A 19,926-nucleotide genomic window follows, 5' to 3' on the forward strand; every position below is an offset into this window, starting at 1 on the left:
AGTGCCGAAGTTTACCCCCTTTGCGTACCAGAGGTATTCTTCCTCAAACTAGCCCCCAAACTCAAAACAATTTCCATCTCACTCAATTATTCTCAGATTACTACTTGTGGGGAGCTTCTTCGCACGACATATTACCATCTCCTTCCCTTTTCATCTCCAAAAATTTAGGTATACCTTTTATATTCTCATGCATGGTTTGAACTTAATATTTTGTAATGTTAGAAATTTGTATGCTTTGATATTGTTGTTTGTGTTGCTGTGAGTTTGTGATTAATGGGGTTTTCGGCGTTGTTGAAGACGACTGAAATCTGGAACGAATACGTTCGAACAGTTAGGATTACCATTCGAACGTATTGATTATATTCGAACATAGGTTAGTATCGTTCGAACGTAAACATTACATCAATGTATTTACATTTAGAATACAAATATATAAAGATAGTTGTAAATTATATGTACTACTAAATTTTTAAATAAAAATAAAAATAATTAGGATTTAATATCACTAAAATAGTTAATTCTAAATTAATAAAATTAATATTTAAATTAAAATACTATTAAATATTTAAATTAAAATACAAATGTATAAGATTTAATATCACTTAAATAGTTAATTCTAAATTAATAAAATTAAAATTAAAATTAAAATACAAATAATTAAGATTTAATAATACTTAAATACTTAATTCAAAATTAATAAAATGAAGTTTGTAAATTAAAATACTACTAAATCTTTAAATTAAAATACAAATAGTTAAGATTTAATAATACTTAAATACTTAATTCTAAATTAATAAAATTAAGTTTGTAAATTAAAATACTATTAAATCTTTAAATTAAAATACAAACAGTTAAGATTTAATAATACTTAAATACTTAATTCTAAATTAATAAAATGAAGTTTGTAAATTAAAATACAAATAGTTAAGATTTAATAATACTTAAATACTTAATTCTAAATTAATAAAACTAATATTTAAATTAAAATCTGGAATAAATCTTGAAATAATACCTACTAATTAGGTCTTTCTTGTATTGCTGTATAAATAATATGTTGTTATTGTTTGACATATGTTAGCATATCTTGCATTGTTTGTTCATCAAAATAAACCTTAGACCCATTCAAGAGTTATCAATCCGAATGAATGCTTGATTGATAACTCTTGAATTGTCCAGAGTGGACAGTTTGAGATTGTAAGATCATTCTCGCAAACTATAGAACTATATCTGTTGTCGTCCAACATTATGATTTTGGTATATTCATCCATTGTTCTCTGAATATGCAGTTTCGGTGATGGTGCAACGACGTGTTAATTGTCAGTGCACACAACCAAACAAGCATATTTGGAGAACTATGGGGAGATACTACCGAAATTTTGTTGGACGTGACAGATAATAGATCATAAGTTGGCGACTATGATCTTACAATCCTGAACGGGATATGGGTAATGCATTCCGCAAATATAAGGCGCGGTGTCATGAGCATTATAATAAGTTTGAGAAGAAGGAAGATGCATGCCAACATCCTTTTCAGGATGTCCGACCTTCTGGGTGAGAAAAACTTTGTGAAATGTTTGAGGATCCATCATATCAGGTATAATTAAATTTAATTATTTTACTTGTCCTATTTGTCATTTCGCTTCATAATATTTTCAATTTCTTTGCAGGAGCGAAGTTCAATAAACAAAACAAATATATCAAAATTGAAGATTAATCATCATGCAAGCTCAAGATCTTTTCATCGCCTTTCTAAGAAATTGGTATTGCTATTTTTTTCCCCCGATATAGTTAATTATTTGGATGAATCATAATGACTTTATATCTTAACACATTTATTGTAGCAAGATTCAGATACTAATTATGATCTGACAAAATTATATGCTACATCACACACTGATCGTAATGGAGAGTGGACTCATCCTGATGCCCATGAAAATTATGTAAGTATTATAACCTATTTTAATTAAATATATTAGAATATTTATGACGATATTAATTCTTTATCTTATATATGTCTAGGATAAAATGGTTGTCCTATGTGCTGAATCTGCGTCAGATCAAAATTTCTCAACAAGTGATATTGATATTTTTACACAAGTCTTGGGTCAACGTTCAGGATATTTAAGGGGTTTGAGTCGTTGTGTAAAGCCTGGTCCCTCTTCCTCTTCTTCTGGGAATGCATCTATGACTTCTATAACGCTAGAGAATGCGAATTCCAGAATCGAAGAAATGACTGCAAGGCTGCATGAGTTAGAGGCTCAATTGGCAAAACAAGCAGGTATGGAGATGCGCCTCAAACAACATGAAGAACAACAAGAAGAGTTCAGAAGACAGATGCAACTCCAAATGCAGCAGCTTATGCAACAGTATAGGCCTCCAAGCAACTGATGGCTTTTACGTACAGATTTTGGGATTATCTATTTATGTTTGCGCTTATTATAACACTTTTGTGAGTGTTAAATAGTTTTTAATGTATTTTTTCAATTATTATGAATGTCTATTTGGTTTTCTATTATTGATTTAAATTAAAGAGATTTCGTTCGAACGAACATAAAACGTTCAAACTCTATGTTCGAACGACAATAGCGTTCGAACGTTAACATAATGTTCAAACGAAATTTATGTTCTTAGAGTTCGAACGATCACACAACTTTCGAACATCATTTATTTCAGTCGTGTTCGAACATAAACCATACCGTTCGAACCCATATATCATTCGACCTGACCATTTAACGTTCGAACACAAAGATAAATTCATACCGTTCGAACGAATTCATGTTTGTTCGAACATACTTCGCAATCGTTCAAACACGTCACTGCTATTCGAACTTAAAATTGTTTCTGTTCGAACGATATTCTGGGACAAATTTCAACCATGACAAAAAGAAACTTCCGTTCGAACGTGTTCGAACGGTTTCCTTCAATTTCGTCCCAAAAGATATTTTTTGGGACGAAAGGGTGATTTTCGTCCCAAAATACATTTTGGCACAGTGATGTTGGAACGACCTCCAAAAATTTTTCTGGGACAAAATTGGGGTCTTTTGGGATGAAAATCACCCTTTTGTCCCAAAAAATATCTATAATTCTAATGGTTATATATTTAGACCTTGCACGAATCATTATAATTCTATATATTACAAATTCTCAACTTACCTATTTACACACTTAGATGTGAAAAGGATAATTATAAATTTATCTATGGATAAGCAGACACCTCTATTCGCATATTTTAAAGCACTACTACCTACTACCTACTTCCATCTTTCGTATATATATAAATATATATATATATTAATACAAATAAGTTTTATTGATCGTTGACTCCACTCTAACAGTACGACTTTTGTGCCAAAAAAAATAAAGTAGACGAGCTTCGTTGTCTAATTTGTCTCCTTTAGATCAATTGACTTGCTTCATCGATTCTTTGATCTGCAAGTCTGAGAAGTTGGAAAAGGCCTCGACGACCAAAAGCGAAATCGTTTGTTTGGGTAAGGAGAACAGCATTCAACATCACCATCTTTTTCTCATCTCTTTTTGAATTTGTTCCATAATTTCCTATTTTTATAGCTCATTGAGAATCATTTATTATATTTTTAGACTTATAATTAATTGTCACCCAACAACAAGCGACTTCTTTAAATTTTGATCTCGCGGAATCAAGCACATTGAAATAGACTATCATCTGTGAAGTTGTTGCTTGGATAGCAAAATATTTGCTTTGCATTAATTTGTATAAAGTAATTTGCCCATGCATACAGCAGTACCATCAATTATTTTTATCTTTTATCTTAATCACTAATTACTTTGATTTTGTAATTATCATCAGACTACTGATCTAATCTCATCATGATGATCACATTATCCAATTCAAATAAATCTTAATTAGCCCCGTCGTCTATATATATATATATATATGGATCTAATTCCATGCATATATATGTGCTATCTGGCCGGACCTCTTTGTTTTGAGTATTGAGATATTAATTTATTAGAATATTGACATTTTTATGTATAGCTAGCTAGTTAGTTCATCAGCTAATGTACTCAATTCGATCGTTGCATACAAAATTGATGCATGGCTTGCTTGTTGATTTGGGTATTATTTTTCTAGCTAGCTCTACAAATAATATAATTGTATTGTAGTGAGTACTCTTCTTAATTTGTGTAAGCAGGCCGGAAGCTGGAAGCTGGAAGCCAATTTATTATATAAGAAGCTAAATTGTGAGATGGAAAAATCAACAAGTACTTATGATCAAGAAATTCAACAAAAAGTGGAAACTACTTCATTAGTCACAAATGGAAATCAAAATCATGCTGAAATTCATCAATTGGATCAAGAAGCTGCAAACACTTCAAGTAGTGGAAATGGAAATCAACATAGAGAGTTGGTAATTAGCATCAAAGAAATGGTTGAAAGCCGCTTGGAGCTTCCCTTATCATCAAACAAGTGTTGTATCTACAAGATTCCAACTTTTCTTCACAAATTGAATAAGGAAGCCTACACTCCTCAGGTTATATCGATAGGGCCTTTCCACCATGGCAGCAAAAGATTAGAACCCATGGAAAAGTTGAAACTAAAATATTTTCAGAGATTCATGCAACGAATTGACTTCAACGTGGAGCTTTTAGTAAATGCCATAAAGCTAAATGAAGAAAGTGTGCGTAGTTGCTATGCAGAAACCATTAAGTTTAGCAGTGATAATTTCGTGAAATTAATTTTGGTGGATGGGATCTTTATTATTGAATTTTTCCACGAAATATGGTTCAAAGGATCAAATAGGGTTATACGTGAGAACCATATATTGTTAAACCCATTATCGTGGCAGGCAATTATGTCGGACTTGCGGTTACTTGAAAATCAACTTCCTTTCTTTGCTCTTGAGATATTATTCAACCTTGCAGATGTGCCAGTGCATCCTTCCTTCACTTCACTTGCAATTAAAGTCTTTGTGGACATTCAAGAAAATAAGTTTCCTGGAAATCTTGGAGAGCAACCAATTAGACACTTTGTTGATTTGACCAAAGTACTTTTACTTCCATCATCCACAAAGCTATTGCCACCACATGAAAGTAATGATCTTTCTAGATCAGCTGATCATTTATATACTGTAAGCCAGTTGTACGAGGTTGGAGTGAAGTTTCAGGTGAGATTATGCAAATGCTTGCTTGACCTAACAAGACACTATGCTGATTTGGCCAGAGCATTTTTCCGTCCATCATCTAGAAAGCCAGTGATATCAGATGAAAGAAATGATCTTCCTAGTGCTGATCATTTATATACTGCAAGCCAGTTGCACGAGGTTGGAGTGAAGTTTAAGGTGAGTTCAAGCAAATGCTTACTTGACTTGAAATTCACCAAACGAACGTTGGAAATTCCCTGCATTAATCCTGATAATGAGACGGAGACTATTTATCGAAACGTCATAGCATTTGAGCAATGCCATTATCCACGTGATTTACATCTTACAGACTACATTGTGCTTTTGAATTTACTAATCAACACTCCCAAAGACGTGGAATTACTTATTAAAGAAGGAATCATCATAAATGGCCTTAGCAACAATGATGCAGTGGCATCTCTTCTCAATAATCTAGGCACGTATATTGTATATGATGCTTCGAATTCTGCTTATCGTGGTTTGTTTCGAGATTTGAATGCGTTCTTTAAGAACACTAGGCATGGTTGGAAGGCAACCTTGAAACGTGAATATTTCAGCACTCCTTGGAAAATAGCTTCTACTGTAGCTGCTGTTACATTATTGCTACTCACTTTCGTACAAGCCATATGCTCCATCATCCAAGTCATGAAGATGTGAAGAAGCTTTGTGCATGAAATTCTGGTAGGACATAACATTTTATTTTACTACTCACGTTTAGAAATTAATTTGTTAGATGTCTAGCTACAGCTTGGAAAATTTGAACCTAACATGCACAAAGATAAGTATTGTTTAAAACAGTATGCCTTATTTCACATTCATCTATTAGTACAGAGCCTCTACTCTAAATGCTGTATAAATACACCCTCTTATGTACATGGGAACATACGTTGCACTAATATCTTCTAACTTCAACATATTTCCATTCTTTGCTCTATTCTTAATTTGCTGAGTTACCGATTGCTTTGTGATTTTCCAAACGCCTTGCATTTGATAGCACCACACGTGAGGTCTTGGACTCTATGAGACTATGATGATTTGTTTGTTGTTAAGTCGTGTTTTCCTTATTGGTTACTCAGACAAGTTCTATGGTTGAGAGTGTATACAAACGAGTTTTGTGTGAAAAATTTAGAAAATTTTGTGATTTACTATATGAAAACGAGTTCTGTCAAAGAGGATTTAGAGTTCAATAGTTAAATTATGATTATTTTTTTTTTTTATAGCAGGAACACTTATATTGGCTGAGAATGGAGCAAAGCAAGAGGAGATTAAGGTAGTGATAGATGGGATGAATTTCATGCAACAATAGTGGAGGTCATGCTATCAACCCGAGGGATTTGAATGAAGTGATTTTTGTATCTTTGTATCTTATTAATTACATACAATTTATAGCTTTGTTCTTATTGATACTATAGGGATAATGGGCTTGTATTCACGAGAATATATTTATATTTTCTCTCATAATTAATTATCTTGTTGTATTTTTATATAATAACTTTTTTTTTATTGTCTATTATATTTGAACATAAAAAGTGATGCCATTCAAATAATGGTTAAAAAACCATTATGTTTATTATCTATATAAATTTTAACAATGAAATTTTCAAATGTAAAAATAATTGTACAATTAAAATATTTATTGGAATAAAGCTTTGAGGATCAAATTTCTTTTAATTTAAATATAATATATTTGTTCAAATGAAAAAAAATCCGATCACATGCTTTTCTTACGGATTGGAAAATTTTTGTCCCAAAGATTCTAAACAAAACTTTTGAATTTCATCCCAAAAGACTTTTGGTACAAACTAGGGTCGAAGTTTTTTTCATCCAAAGTAATTTTAAGGACAAAATGTAAAGTTTTTGGGATGAAATTTCTTGTTCCTAAAAAGCAATTTTGTTGTAGTTGTTTTTATTATCCCACGATATGGCATGAAATGATTGATAGAGAAGTAAAGAATTATAAATATTTTTTCAATCATTTAATATTACATCTGAGATGAGAAAAGGATCATAACTAAAAAGATAATAAATAACATATTTTTCTTTAAAATTATAATTTCACTACAATAGCAATAATAAACACCCATATAAGCCTTAACAATTTTCATTCATAATTGTTCAAAGTCAGCACGTTGCTATTAAAATGAAATGATAATTGTGCAATGTGCTTAGACCATCTCGCCTTTCCTTGGAGCAACGAAGGTCAAGCAAGAAACCACGCATAGCCACTCAAAATCCCAACAAGCACACGAACTCATACTTGGAATCCATTGAGAATCCCCATAGAAATAAAAATAAAAATAAGGAAGGCAAAGGCAAAGTGAAGAGCCAAATAGTTCGAGGTTGTTTTGTCATGTACTGTATGAATTTTTTTGTGCTAACACATTTAGTTTGTAAAGGTCTTTTCCACGAAACTCCTCAAGATTGCAAGTTAAGACAAACACGCCTTAACCAGCAAACAACAAATTGCCTCAAAGGGTCAAAATATCCACTAGCGTCAAACAAAAATAAAAATTGTTTCTAAATATGGAAATACTCACTCTTTGCTCACAATAAACAGTCATATGCGACCATCTAAGTGGTCGATTATTAGGAAAACATTCAAGCAAACAAAGTTCCCAGAATTTATTTTTTTCTACAAACTTTCTCTATCATGGTTGAGTTGAAGATTCTCAAGACCTTTTTGTTAAAAATTGTTTCTAAATATGGAAATACTCACTCTTTGCTCACAATAAACAGTCATATGCGACCATCTAAGTGGTCGATTATCAGGAAAACATTCAAGCAAACAAAGTTCCCAGAATTTATTTTTTTCTACAAACTTTCTCTATCATGGTTGAGTTGAAGATTCTCAACACCTTTTTGTTAAACAAATCGACCTTAAGAATCGCAGGCATTTATTGGGTATAAAGTCAACAACCAAGAATTTAGTCCAAGGATAAGGCCAAGAATCAAGCCCAGAGATAAGGCAAGTTGACTTAGACATAAAAGGAAAGAGCTGCATAAGGCAAGTGTGACCAATCACTCCAAGGAAGGAAAGGAACCTTTATAAAGAGAGGGAATCTGTGGCGCTCTCGACCCCGCTTGTGTTTTGGGGAAAGTTGTAACATCGGGATGTTGCCCACTCGAGTCATAAACCCCTAGTACAATTTGACTACAAAGTGTGTGCGTACATGCAATAAAATGGTGTGCAATTAATTTGTAGTGGGAAAATGAAAATTATAGTCTTTAAAATCTAACAGGACCAAAAAAATTTAAACATCACCTTCCAAATAATCCATAAGTCCTAAATCTTCAACTATAGACAAGAAAATTATAACAGTCATCGCATAATAGTAAAAGCAAAAAATAAATAAACTTAATAACAAATGAAAAAAAAAAAAAAGACGCCAGTCTTTATTCCTTAGGCAGAGTTGGATCTTCATACTCATATCCATCATCTGCATCAAAATCTACAGTTACGCTAAGTGAAACCGTAGGTGGGGACACCATAATGAGATTACGCAAAATCTTAGTATGTCAAACCAAGGCTAATATTGGAAATAGATGCAAGTGGAAAAATATGAAATTATGCAATGGAAAATTATAAAGAATTATGACGTTTTCAATTTACCAAACTCAAGTATGTACCCATTTATCACATAAGACACTAAGCACCCTAAAATATCATTTTTAATTTTGAAAACATCCATTTGATTAAGGTATGCACCATGGTCTCCCCTACGGACCATATGCACACTCTGGCTCCCTTCATCACACCATGGGTAATGATTGTGTATATGATTTCGTAACAAGCGATGCCTAATTTTGCGCCCAGGATATACGTGACTAGGCATTCTCTAGCCTCCACCAGCAGAGAGGCAATGGATTCGACCCGAGAGCGTTACTATCTCACCCAAGCAACAACCCAGGGGATATCACTCAGTTTAACATGCTCCCAAGTGACCAGGATAGCTCTACCGAGATAATATCTTATCTCGGTTTAGGGTCGTGATCTACACAAAATCCATACAATCAATTTATTAATGTATGCACCATGGTCTCCCTTATGGACCATCCGCACACTCTAACTCCCTTCGTCACACCACAAGTAACGACCTTGCGTGTAACTTTGTAACAAGTGATGCCCAGCTTTCCGCCCAGCGCATATATGAATAGTCACCCTCTAACCTCCGCCAGTAGAGAGGCAACAGAGTCGACTCAAGAGCATTACCGTATTACCTGAGGCCGTTGATGCCCAGCAAAAATCCAGGACATGTCACTCAGTTTTACAATCTCCAGGTGACCAGAGGAGGTCCACTAAGATAGTGCCCCATATTGACTTGCGGTAGTGATACACGCATAGCCACAAAAATTCTTTGACCCAAAAGCCAATAGTTTTATAAATTTTAGCTTATACACATACAAAATCGAAATTTAATGACATAATTATCAATGACAGCTATAAATTATAATGCATCAAAAAATGCAACAATTTATAAGTGAATGACATAACAATTACAATATTTATTAAGACAAAAATAATATTCAAAAGCATATACAATCCCAACATCACAACCAACTACAAGTTTCAGTCCTAACACTTCACAGGGGCCTTCGGCCACCACACAAATTCATAACCAAACTATAGTTTCGATCCCAATGCTTCATAATAGCCCTCGGCCACCACTCAAATTCAAAACCAAACTGCACGATTCATAATTTCACAATTTTTTGACGATGGTTATTTTATATGTTAGTGTAATAATTACTTACAATGTAGAGGTAGGAATTCTGGATGATCGTGGCGTCCTATGCACTGATGCTGACTATGGTTGTTCTCATGCCAATGGTGGCGAGGTGTTGCATGCAAAGGAAATAGAAGTCTCAATAGAGGTGAAAGCGACAGCGAGAATGCTAGAGGGTGATGGAAGAGAAATATTGAAATAGATAGGAATTGACGGAGACATACTGGCATGAGGCGACTAAGGTTGGGATGTCATGGGTGGCGGTAGAACATAAATCACAGAGAGAGGGAAAGGGTGAGAGAGAATAGGGAGAATGCGAGCAGGAGAGAGATTGAGAGACAGAGAGGTAAGGGATAGGGTGCACAAGAAGGGAAGGCACAAAGGCATAGAGAGAGGGAGAAAAAGTGGAAGAGAAAGAGAGAGGATGGGAGAGGGAGAAAATATTTTAGGGTTTGTGTGTTTGGGGCCAAAACGTCGTCGTTTTGGTGGGGGTTAGGGTTGCCTCCCCTATGGATATTGGTTGAAATGGACTGGGCTTCACAAAATATCTACAGAGTTGGTAGACTCCATTATGCATGATGACTCCAAAATCTCCCCTCCTCAGAATGAGGGCATCTCCTTCAGCCTCCAGATCTTCTAATTTTCTCTATTGTATTGAGAGATATGTAAGACTATAAGAGACTATAAAATGACTACCAAATAAGGGTGTTACGGGATGATGTGGAGAAGACTGCATTTAGGACTCACGAGGGGCACTATGAGTTCCTAGTGATACCATTTGGGCTCACCAATGCACCCTTGACTTTTCAAGGGTTGATGAATGATATTTTTAGGCCTTTTTTTTAGGAAGTTTGTGTTGGTATTTTTGACGACATCTTATTGTATATAGTAAAAGATGGACAGAACACTTGGGGCATTTGGAGAAGGTGCTAGAAACTCTTTAGAAACATAGGCTCTATGCAAATATGTCTAAATGTAAGTTTGGGGGTGAGTGAAATTGACTATTTGGGGCATGTGATTAATCCTATAGGAGTTTTGGCCGATCCTAACGAGGTGGCAGCCATTCTGGACCACCCTAACAAGGTGGCAGCCATTCTGGAGTGGTCCTTAGAGGGTTCATTTGCTTGACAGGGTATTACCGTAAATTTATTAAATAAGATAGAAGGGTCCTTAGCCATGATCTCATTTCCGACCCCTGAATGGGTAGAAGAACTTATAGTTAGCTATTGTGAGTCAGTTATGTTAAGGGGGTAGAATGAACTGATTGCTAAACTTGAGAACCCAGAGCTATGTTAAGGGGGCATCAGTTACAGTAGGGACTGGTCCTAAAAAAAGGAAGGATTGTTCTGGTGGCTAACTCATCCTTTATGAAGAAGATCATGCAATACATTCATGACAATCCAATGGGAGGACATTTGGGGTATTTGAAAACATATAAAAGGGCTACGATGAACTTTTACTATAAGGGAATGAAGAAAGACATTAAGAAGATGATTCAGGAATGCGACACTAGTCAAGCTGTGAAGTATGAGACAATACCACCAGTAGGACTGCTACAGCCCTTACCTGTGCCACATCAAGTGTGGACTGATGTGCCTATAGATTTTTAGAGGTCTTACCCACCTCTCAAGGCTACAATGTGATTCTAGTAGTGGTAGATAGGTTTACTAAATTTTGTCACTTCATCCCTCTATCCCATCCCTACATAGCTACAGTTGTGGCCAACGCTTTCATTAATCATGTATTTAAGTTACATGGGCTGTCTAGATCTATTGTCTCAAATAGGAACCCAGTGTTCCTAAGCTCTTTTTGGAAGGTTTTCTTTTCACTGCAAGGGATTGATCTTAATCACAATTCAGTTTACCATCCCAAGTCGAATGGCCAAGCAAAAGCCCTCAATAAATGCTTAGAGGGCTATCTCAGATGTTACATAGAGATGAAACCTCAAAGATGGGCTCAATGGCTAGCACTTGCTGAATGGTGGTATAATACTTCATACCATTCTGCAACCAAACTCAGTCCATTTGAGGCTTTATATGGGTATCCTCCACCCATACTCCTATCCTATGTGCCCGCAACAGATCATTTGATCAATCATAAGAACTAAGGAACAAATCTTAAAAATTCTCAAGGAAAACCTAAAATAGGTAAGGAATTGCATGAAAGTGCAAGCAGACAAACACTGAACAGAGCGCAAATTCGAGGAACATGATTGGGTCTACCTGAGGTTACAACTATACCGACAAAGGTCACTGGCCAACTGTAGCAACATGAAGTTGTCCCCACTCTTCTATGGGCCATTTTAGGTGGTGCAAAAGGTGGGGGAGATTGCCTATTACCTGAAGCTCCCAAGCACATCTCGGCTCCACCCAACGTTCCACGTGTCATGCTTGAAAAGGAAGCTGGGTGCCTAGATCCGACCCCTAACTACTCTTCCTCTAGTCGACAGCCACGGAGAGCTCCGTCCAAAACCCGAAACCATTATGGACCGTCATATGAGGCGCAATGGAAACCAACCTATTATAGAAGTTTTAATCAAATGGGGGGAGCTACAGAGGGAGATGACAACTGGGAGAAGTTGTGGGATCTTCAACAACTTTTTCCCCACCTTGTGGGCAATGTGGTGTGAAGGAAGGGGCAAATGTTAGAACACTAAATCTCAAGAAGCTCAAATAGAAGAATTGAGGATTAGAGATACAAGTTGAGTTGAAGTTAACTGATCTGAACTTCTAAATGGCGTCGTTGCCAATTAGAGTGAAGGGCTGTGTTTTGAGAGGAGGAAGCTTCATTTGCCTTAGAAGCCTTGTTTTATTGAAGTAGAGTATATGTTGCGTTTTTTGGGAGATGTCCCAAACATTGTGTTTTGGCCATCCTAAACACTGCATTTAGTTACTGTGAGCTTTACTTTAATTTCAGTTGTCATGTTAGAGTCTTTTACTTTCTGTTATGGGTAGTGGGGCATCAATCTGTAGGGAGAGTGCCTTTGGTATATGAAGGAAATTGGGCAGAGGAATGGTATCTTTTGTCTTGTTGAATGTTCTGGATTATCCTAGAGGTTGAGCTACCTCGAATAGCTCCGATCTTTCATTGAAGTTTTATATTTCTATGTAATAGCATCCATTGTTACTCTGTTTCCTGGGTTTGTATTTTGGATTCTTAACAAGTGGTATCTTGAGTTGTCGATCCTTATGGCTGAAGGCACTCGCTACAAACTGTAACAAGAGGTTTTATAGAAACAAGTTGATGACCTCGAGGAGGGCCTACAAGAAATGAGAGACAAAATGAAACAGTTGATTGATATGGTACGCACGTTGGTGGCCAACCAGAATACTCTCCACAACAAGGACCTATATATCCTATATATATATATATAAATAAAGATGTGCCCATTCTTATCTTCATATTGTCTTCTTCACCATGGATATATATATATATATATAATATATATATACACATATATATATATATATATTTATATATATGGCGAGGGATGCTATTTATTATCCCACATCACAAATTTATATATTTTAATCTTATTTTTTATTTTTATTATTTTTTATTTTATTTTATTCTTGTTAAACTAATTGAGTTGTTCTACTTATCATCCATACACCACATATTTGTTATAAAAAAATAAAAAAAAAATTAAAATAAGTATAGTGTGTGGAGATGATAAGTAGAATTATTCGTTTTGGATTGGGTATTTGGTTGAACTCATTACCCTTATTAATTAGGTAATAGGAATGCAATTTTGATGAAGACTACAAGGAGTGTAAACATCATGATGAACCAACAGCTAAATTAATGGAACAAGATTCTGAACCAAGCATCATATACAAATCAATTCATTGTGGAAAAAATTAACCTATTAGAGAAGAAATCTTAGGTGCCATTTGGATGATGAGTTGAGATTAAAGTTGAAAGTTGACCAAAATGTTATTATAATATTATTATTGTTTTGAAATTTGAAAATTCTAAATTTTTTATTATATTTTGTGTAAAAATTTTAAAAAAAATTATAATAATGAAATTAGACGAAATAAAATGAAACAAAAATTAACTTATTAGAGAAGAAATCTTAGGTGCCATTTGGATAATGAGTTGAGATTAAAGTTGAAAGTTGACCAAAATATTATTATAATATTATTATTGTTTTGAAATTTGAAAACTCTGAATTTTTTATTATATTTTGTATAAAAATTTAAAAAAATTATAATAATAAAATGAGACGAAATAAAATGAAACGTTTCTTGTATCCAAATGGGGCTTAATCTTGGTTAAATAGTACTTTTCTCCATTTTACTGGAAGCCAAACGGAGGGAAAAAAAAAAAGTGTTACAGAAAGCTTAGGCGGAAAAGAAATGACATGTTTTATAAAGAAATGAAAAAGAATAAAAGAAGATTGTGGCCCATGCAGGTCTCGAACCTGCGACCTTCGCGTTATTAGCACGACGCTCTAACCAGCTGAGCTAATAGGCCACATGGCTCTTCTTTTCTTCAATGCTTACTCGAATGTTAACAGCTCCATTTTGCATTTGTAGTTCATGGATGAGTCTCTTTCTTTTCATCCTCGTAATTTCTCGTTTTTTCAGTATTTTCTTTCTCCAGATTCCCCTCGATATGGCAGCAATTTACAGCCTCTACATCATCAATAAGTCTGGTGGCTTGATCTTCCACAAGGTTGGTTCCTTTCTGTTTCTCTATTTGTCACACGCTAGACTTGGATATTTTTTTTTCTATTTGTTTCCCGACAAAATATTTCTTTGTTGAAAAGGAAATTCTCTTGAAGAAACTGGGTAATAGTGAGAAAGACTAGCCTTTAAGTTGTTTGAGTTCGAATCAGACTGTTTTGGATTCTTAGATTAAGGAATAATTGATTTTCTCTCTTTTTCAATTTTTTTCCAGCTACCAAGAGAGATGGGTATTATGTGTATGTGTGTGTGTGTCTCAGAAAACTTCCAATTTTCCTTGGAATCTTTGTCTAGTGAAAGAGTGGTCGCTTAGGTTCTTTCCAGGAAAATTTTCAGTTTTCCGTGGAAACTATTTCATATTATGTACTTTCAAGCCTTGCGTTTGCTTAATATTTCATATAAAAAATAATGAATTTTTTTATATTGGGAATGCGGCTTGTTTGATGAAATTTGTTTGTGCACACCTGCACGCTTGACAATTAGGATTATGGATCTGCTGGACGGATGGACACTAATGATAGCTTGAGGGTGGCGAGTTTATGGCACTCGATGCATGCGATCTCTCAGCAGTTATCACCAGTAGTAGGTTGTTCAGGAATTGAGCTCCTTGAAGCGGATACATTTGATCTCCATTGCTTCCAATCACTTACCGGTAAATTTTGATTTAATAACATACAATGGATCAAACACTGCAATTATTAAGGCTGTTTTATAGTAGGTGTTAATTTTATACAAGAAACTCGATAATGCGTCATGCAATAACGTGTTGGTAATCTCTCAAGCCTCATATGATCACCAACGTGTGTGTTAGTTACTGTGTTAAGTTTTTGTTAATAGTGTTGTGTCATCTCAAGCTTTGCTGAGGTTGTGATCTAGGAGATTTCAAGATGAAAAATTTATGCATGCATGAAGCTGGAGATATTTATTGCGGTCTAAGTCTTGCATAACTAGTAAGCCTCATATGAGTGTTGACTGGTACTTTTGTGTATCTTTAGTTACCCAATTATGCCAAGTATTTTATTTTTTCATTTTTTTAACCTATTGAAACTTAGTTTTATGAAGAAGCATTCTAGAATGTAATGGTACCTGTTGTTGCACGCTGTCATCTCAAATGTTTATAAAGACTAGGGATAATTTTTTGGGGAGAGGTTAGCCCCCTGTTGCGAGCCTCCAATGTATAAAGGGGAGGATGCCATATGTTTGAAAAAATCATCCTATGGGTAAAAGTATGCCACATAAAACAGCAAATCAGATTTGGATAAATTCTTGCCAAGGGTTTTCTTGGAAAGGACCTCAGGGTGGAAATCAATGCGTAAGGCCATGTGTGGTGGCATATCAATGGTTGTGTGGCCTCTATATGAGCAGCAAAAGATAGGCAGGGTGGATTTAGTGGAGGAATTGGAGGGGAGATTAACAATGAACGAGTCAAAAGACGGGTTGGTGAGTGCAGCTGATTTAGAGAACATATTGAGTTAATGAACTTGAAAATATGGAAACAGGTGAAAGAGAGGGTTTTTGCTTTTAGATTTGATGCTGTTAGATTAACTTCCTCATTGAATTTTGTTAAATCCATATTTTCTTTGTAATCCCCCTAATTTAGTATAAGAAGGTGGTGAATGAGATCACACATTGGTTGGGATGGAGAAGTTTTTGTAATCTACAATGATTCCAAGGTACTCCAATTATTACTTTGACTAGTCCTTTTGGAGTGGAAGCTTAGATGTGGTTTGGGTTTTTCTTGGGTTGTTACATTCTTGGTACAAATTACAACCCCCTTCATCTTCCTCGCCTTCTAGTTGGCAGTTGGCCTGCCTTTTATGCTTTTGTGCTTCTTGGTTGCAATGCATCTAGTGATGGTTCCCGTCCCTTCAATCAAATGGATTACAGTTTTGGTATTACTGGCCTTCTATAGGAAGACGAGAAGAACTTTGGTTGTGGAAGTGAGGATGAGGTTTTTATTTTGGTGCAATAATTTCATCCAAATTTTGCTTCTTTTCATTATGGTGCTGGCTACTACCATTCCTTTCATCCAAATTTGATCATCAAGAAATCTGTTGGCAATAACTCATCCAAGGTCTTCCATGCTTTTCTTTGGGGAGGAATTGGGGATGAAGCCAAGTTCCACCTTGTTAGTTGGGCCAAGGTTTGCTTCACAATCTCTTGTGGAGGATTTGGGTGTACGAGGACCTATAATAAGGTCTTTCTTCAGAAGTGGTTGTGGCGGTATCATCAGGAGGAGGTTTTGTGGAGGGATTTTGTTGATTCTAAGTATGGGAGCCTTTTTTTTTTTTTGGGTCTGCAACCAGCACAGCACTCTTGATCGACAGAATCGACCCACCTGCATATTCAACCCATGTTCCCCCCCCCCCCCCCCCATCTTCAACCCTCCTTTTCCCCTTTTCCTTCAAGCTATACTCTCGCAGCATTGTTGGCTCTCAATTTCACCAACTCGCCGTCGGTTGCCTCCGAATCTCTACCCCGCCGTTATGGTTCTCAATTTAAAATGAAGTAAAAATGTAAAATAGAATGACTGAGGAAATAGAAATGGATGTATTGTGAAATGGATGTAATCAGGAAAATGAATTAAAGAGAAAATGGTGCGTTGTGTGAGAAAAGTGAAAAGCTTGTGAAGTGTTTGATAAAATGGGAAGATGAACTCAGAAAACTCAAATTTCCATGGTCTTGGTTCTCTCACAGTCACACTCCCAACTCACTGAGCTCAACAACCTGGTCTCCATCGACGAAGTCCTCCACCTCACCGCTAGTCCCGTTCTCCGTAACTAGTCTTCCTCCCTCAACTTTACCCATGCGTTCCACAGTTGCTACAAAACCAAGACCTCGAGACTCTATACCTTCGACGGCAGCAAACAAGACTTTGTAAGTGGGTTAAAACCGATTTTGGGAGAGGGGGGCTAGGGTTTCATCTGTAGATTTTGTAAGCAGGTTGTGCGGGTCGAACCTGATCTAGAGTTAAACTCGTATTGTTCAGATCGGGTCGGGTCACTCATTTTTTTGCACAGGCCTAGTTCTGGGTACTTCAAATTTGAGGTAGGACTGGGCTCTTTCGGATTGCAAGTGAGAGCAAGAGTTAAAAAATTGTTTGAATTTAATTTTTTAATATAGTTTTTGTTTTGAAATTTGAAAAACTTGTACTTTTTTGTGTTTTGTTTGAAAGTTTGGAAAATTTGTATTAATTAGGTAATGATTAGATGAAAAAGTTGAAAATTTGAAATTGAAAAATATTTTGTGTTTGAGTGATATTTGGAAAATAAATATTTTAGAATTTTTTAGAATACCTGAGAATACATTGTTATCAAAACAAGGCCTTAAAGTGGCTTAGAATTGGGAATTAGGAACCATTGCTGATTTGTTTTCAGCTTGTTGTATGCTACGAATATTGGTAATGTCACGGAGGATAGGATGTTCTGGAGTCAAGCTAGGACTAGGAGATTTGTGGTTTGATGTTGGCTCAATCGGTTCAACATAGCAACCATTTTCCTTGGAAGATCATTTGGAGATGTAAGGTACCTCCCAAAATAGCTTTCTTTGGTTGGAATGCTTCCCTTGAGAAAATCCTTACCATTGATAACCTGAGGAAACATGGTCTTATTGTTGTAGATTGGTGTTATTTGTGTAAGAAAAATGGGGAAACTGTGGATCATTTACTATTACATTGTGAGGTGGCCAAGTTATTGTGGGATGACATCTTCAACGGGCCTGGAGTGGCATGGATAATGCCCAGAAGGGTGGTGGATATTTTGAAGTATTGGAGAGGTCTTCTGGGTAATGTCCATATTGCTGATGTGTGGAAAACGATTCCTCTGTCTTATTTGGTGCCTTTGGATGGAGAGAAATGGCTAGTGTTTTGAAGATCAGGAGCATTCCTTGAACAAGCTTAAGAGATTTTTCTTCAACGAATCAACGCTCTATTTTCTCGGGCTACTGGCATTAATTTAATGGGGCTAGTTTTCATAATTTCCTTGAATCCATTACTAGTTCTTAATTTGTAGCTAGGTGTTCTCTTTGTATAACTCATTTGTACTTGGCTTATGCCTTCTTTTCTATCAATGAAATATTATCTTACCAATTAAAAGAAAAGAATCATCCAAAACTGGCTGTCGTTATCTGGTAGTGGATTTCTTACCACCCTCAGGAGCCTTTGGCACTTAGAATCCCATGCTTTCCAAAGCACAAAAATACAAAGCTCTGACTCGCTGTTTTATGCAGCAGATTTTGAATTGAGGGAATATGAGAGTTTTGCGGATATTTCAGAACAAGGGAAATTTGAGTTTGGTTGTTTTTGAGTTGACTGATAAGAACATTTAATTTGGGGAAGATTCATCTGCTTGTATGTTAGAATGTGCTGCTCTTACTTTTACCTGGGGCGCACGTCTCTGCTTTATGGATTTCACAATATTGCCACTGGGTGGAAATGATTTTTATGTGAACGATTAGAAGTAATAGTTAAACAAGAGTTTCTTTTAGGAGTGTCTAATACCATTTAGAAGTAATAGTTAAACAAGAGTTTCTTTTAGATAGTATTTGATCTTCTTTTCTGCAAAATGTTGACTGAAAGAATAATATTACCTTCTTGGCAGGGACAAAGTTCTTTGTGGTCTCTGAGCCAGGGACACAGCACATGGAAAGTCTCCTCAAAGTCATTTATGAATTGTACACGGATTATGTCTTGAAGAATCCCTTCTATGAGATTGAGATGCCCATAAGGTGTGAGCTTTTTGATATTCACTTGACACAGGCAATACAGAAGGATCGTGTTGCCTTGACAGGCCGATGATCCGCTTTGGAACTAGCATTTGACCTGAGTGTTGTTTGCTGTTATACTCCGATGTACATTTCCAGAGCAGTATTATCTTCTTGTTTTAAACTTTTATGTAATAAGATATTTTTATACTTCAAAGCAATCATAATATATGGATGATTTTGTACTTAAAGAAATTCCTAGATGATTAAGCATGTGAAAATGTTTTAATTGGTGATGAAGAGAGTTTCTTCCTGCTGGAGTTTCTGGAAATCTTGCCTGCCCGGTTTGGATTAACAAATTCCCCAACTCATCTCATCAAATCATTACAACAAATTCAAACATGCAGATAAGTTATTTCCTTACACTCGCTTGATGACCCTCGATTGGTATAAATTCAGCTCAAATAAGAAAATTGGAAATGGTGTATACCTTTCATGGCATTGAGTTCAGCTGGTTCGAAAGGATGTTTGCATTATGATGAATCCTACCTTCACAAAAGTTTATTTTTTTTTTCTTTTCGCTTTACGTGATATGCTCATACTTGTCATGGCATTGTCATCAAATCTGTAATTAACGTTCAGATGAACGAT

At 35.5% G+C, this 19,926-nt stretch overlaps 2 protein-coding genes and 1 non-coding gene across 3 annotated transcripts; 2 read left to right on the forward strand and 1 right to left on the reverse strand.

Moving 5' to 3' along the window:
- Positions 1–4,226: 4,226 nt before the first annotated feature.
- LOC108987717 (UPF0481 protein At3g47200-like) lies at positions 4,227–5,816 on the forward strand. Its single transcript, XM_018960695.2, has one exon. The coding sequence runs from the start codon at positions 4,227–4,229 to the stop codon at positions 5,814–5,816; it is 1,590 nt and encodes a 529-aa protein (XP_018816240.1).
- An 8,472-nt stretch (positions 5,817–14,288) lies between these two features.
- TRNAI-AAU lies at positions 14,289–14,362 on the reverse strand. The gene has a single exon. It is a non-coding gene; the product is annotated as a tRNA-Ile (tRNA).
- Positions 14,363–14,428: 66 nt separating this feature from the next.
- LOC108987743 (trafficking protein particle complex subunit 4-like) lies at positions 14,429–19,575 on the forward strand. The gene is made up of 3 exons (XM_018960734.2): positions 14,429–14,563; positions 15,058–15,226; positions 19,173–19,575. The coding sequence occupies exons 1-3, from the start codon at positions 14,432–14,434 to the stop codon at positions 19,367–19,369; spliced, it is 498 nt and encodes a 165-aa protein (XP_018816279.1). The 5' UTR covers positions 14,429–14,431; the 3' UTR covers positions 19,370–19,575.
- The last annotated feature ends 351 nt before the right edge of the window (positions 19,576–19,926 follow it).

Source organism: Juglans regia, chromosome 8 (genome assembly GCF_001411555.2).
Source record: "Juglans regia cultivar Chandler chromosome 8, Walnut 2.0, whole genome shotgun sequence".
NCBI lineage: Eukaryota > Viridiplantae > Streptophyta > Magnoliopsida > Fagales > Juglandaceae > Juglans > Juglans regia.